This window comes from Mandrillus leucophaeus, unplaced genomic scaffold (assembly GCF_000951045.1).
Source record: "Mandrillus leucophaeus isolate KB7577 unplaced genomic scaffold, Mleu.le_1.0 Scaffold990, whole genome shotgun sequence".
In the NCBI taxonomy this organism is placed as follows: Eukaryota; Metazoa; Chordata; class Mammalia; order Primates; family Cercopithecidae; genus Mandrillus; species Mandrillus leucophaeus.
The window spans coordinates 5,583-8,092 of record NW_012110808.1 but is presented as its reverse complement, the minus strand read 5'-3'; the positions used below and the strand labels follow the sequence as shown (position 1 = coordinate 8,092).

At 58.6% G+C, this 2,510-nt stretch overlaps 1 protein-coding gene across 1 annotated transcript in view; it reads right to left on the bottom strand.

Annotated features, from left to right (window-relative positions):
- The window catches only part of AZU1 (azurocidin 1), a 4,211-nt gene extending 2,902 nt beyond the window's left edge, over positions 1–1,309 (bottom strand). The window contains exons 1-2 of the mRNA XM_011971208.1: positions 1,237–1,309; positions 754–910 (exon numbers count right to left, since the gene is read on the bottom strand). Coding sequence (XP_011826598.1) covers positions 754–910; positions 1,237–1,294 — 215 coding nt within the window. The 5' untranslated portion in view covers positions 1,295–1,309. The remainder of the gene's footprint in view (positions 1–753; positions 911–1,236) is intronic.
- Positions 1,310–2,510: the final 1,201 nt, after the last annotated feature.

Below are 2,510 nucleotides of genomic sequence, written 5' to 3'. Positions count from 1 at the left end.
TCTGGGCCTCCTCCATCTGACCCCCTTCCCTTCTCTGGGCCTCCTCCATCTGACCCCCTTCCCTTCTCTGGGCCTCCTCCATCTGACCCCCTTCCCTTCTCTGAGCCTCCTCCATCTGAGCCCCTTCCCTTCTCTGAGCCTCCTCCATCTGAGCCCCTTCCCTTCTCTGAGCCTCCTCCATCTGACGCCCTTCCCTTCTCTGAGCCTCCTCCATCTGACCCCCTTCCCTTCTCTGGGCTTCCTCCATCTGAGCCCCTTCCCTTCTCTGGGCCTTCTCCATCTGACGCCCTTCCCTTCTCTGGACCTCCTCCATCTGACCCTCTTCCCTTCTCTGGGCCTCCTCCATCTGAGCCCCTTCCCTTCTCTGGGCCTCCTCCATCTGATGTATAAGAGACAGCCCTTCCCTTCTCTGGGCCTCCTCCATCTGAGCCCCTTCCCTTCTCTGGGCCTCCTCCATCTGACGCCCTTCCCTTCTCTGGCCCTCCTCCATCTGAGCCCCTTCCCTTCTCTGGGCCTCCTCCATCTGACCCTCTTCCCTTCTCTGGGCCTCCTCCGAGTCCCCCAATATTCTTGGGTCCCTCCTCAACTCATTCCCCATTTCCCTCTCCAAGCCCCCTCCTTTTCCTGAGCCCCTCCTTTTACAACCCCCTCCCCTCCTCACCTACCAAGCACCCCCACTGAATCCCCTAAGCCCCCCAAGCCCCTTCTCTGAGCCCCAGTGCCCCCCAGGTCCCCTCCCCAGGCCCGCCTCACTGGTTTCGGAAGCAGCTGGCCGCGCTCATCACGAAGCGGGGATGGATCAGGGCACCCCCACAGAAGTGCCTCCCTTGATTCTGGATGGAGGCCAGGAATGGGAACTGGCGGGGTCTCGCCTTCCGGCCGCCCACGATGTCCGCGAGGGGGCTGGAGCCTGGGTCGGGGGAGGCAGCTCTGAGATCCCAGAGAACCCACCCAGTGGCCGGGAGGGCGTGTGAAGCTCCAGCCCCAGCTCCATCCACACAGTGGGGCTACAGAAGGACCCACCCTCCCCCATCGTCCCACTCCATAAAAGGACAGGTGGGCCCTGAGTCCCACACACCCTCCGTCCGCACGCCTTTCCCGGAACTGTCCAGGCCGGGATGGCTGTGTGACCCAGGCCAAGCCGCTTGCCTTCTCTGTGCCTTGAGTCTGAGCTCTGCCCCGGCAGCCGGGCCCCCAGCACAGACTGGGGACCACTTGGCACACACAGGCACTCACCGGCCCTCGAGGACACCAGAAGACCAGCCAGCAGGGCCAGGACTGTCAGCCGGGTCATGGCGGAGCAGCTCTGTGGCTAAGGCGGTGGCCGCCCTTATACACGGGCCTCGGCAGTTGGGGGCGTTCCCGCCCAGGCCCAGGGACAGCCCCACTTGGGAAGTTGCCCAAGGCCTCCACCGCCAACTGCTCCCCGGGCCAGCCTGGGCTCCCCCGACATCCCGCGCTCACCCTCAGTTTCCCCTTCTAGAAGATGGCCGCACCCTCAGGGGCAGATGAGGGTGACAGGAACCAGTGGATCCCGGGGCCCAGCACACGGCGGGAATGCAGTGGCACCCAGCAGACACCAGCCACGCTGCCAGCTCAGAGTCCCGGTCTCCCCATCCCAAGCCACTGGGGCTCCACCACTGCCCACTGGGCCTGGCACCAGGCCTGCGTTGAGTCCTGCAGGTCTGCATGGGTGATTATCATTATTATTATTATTATTATTTTGAGATGGAGTTCCCCTCTTGTCGCCCAGGCTGAGTGCAATGGCGTGATCTCAGCTCACTGCAACCTCTGCCTCCCAGGTTCAAGTGATTCTCCTGTCTCAGCCTCCCAAGTAGCCAAGATTACAGGCGCCTGCCACCACACCTGGCTAATTTATTGTATTTTTAGTAGAGATGGGGTTTCACTATATTGAAACATGGCTTTCTCCATGTTGGTCAGGCTGGTCTCAAACTCCCGATCTCAGGTGATCCACCTGCCTCAGCCTCCCAAAATGCTGGGATTACAGGTGTGAGCCACTGTGCCTGGCTGGGTGATTTTTTTTTTAACCTTTTCAACAGCTTTATTGAGATGTAATTGTCAAACCAGGCACGATGGCTCCTGCCTGTAATCCCAGCACTTTGGGAGGCCGAGGCAGGCAGATCACCTGAGGTTGGGAGTTTGAGACCAGCCTGGCCAACATGGTGAAAGCCCATCTCTACTAAAAATTTAAAAATTAGCCAAGTGTGGTGGTGCACGCCTGTAATCCCAGCTACTTGGGAGGCTGAGGCAGGAGAATCGTTTGAACCTGGGAGGCAGAGGTTGCAATAAACTGAGATCTCGCCTTTGCCCTCCAGCCTGGGTGACAGAATGAAACTTCATCTCAAAAAAAAAAAAAAAAAAAAAAAAAAAGATATCATTCACCTACGACAAAATTCACCCATTTAAAGTGTGCCATTCGGGGATTTTGAGCATCTTCATGGATCTGTGCCGTTATCACCACAGTCAGTTTTAGGATATTTTCATCACCC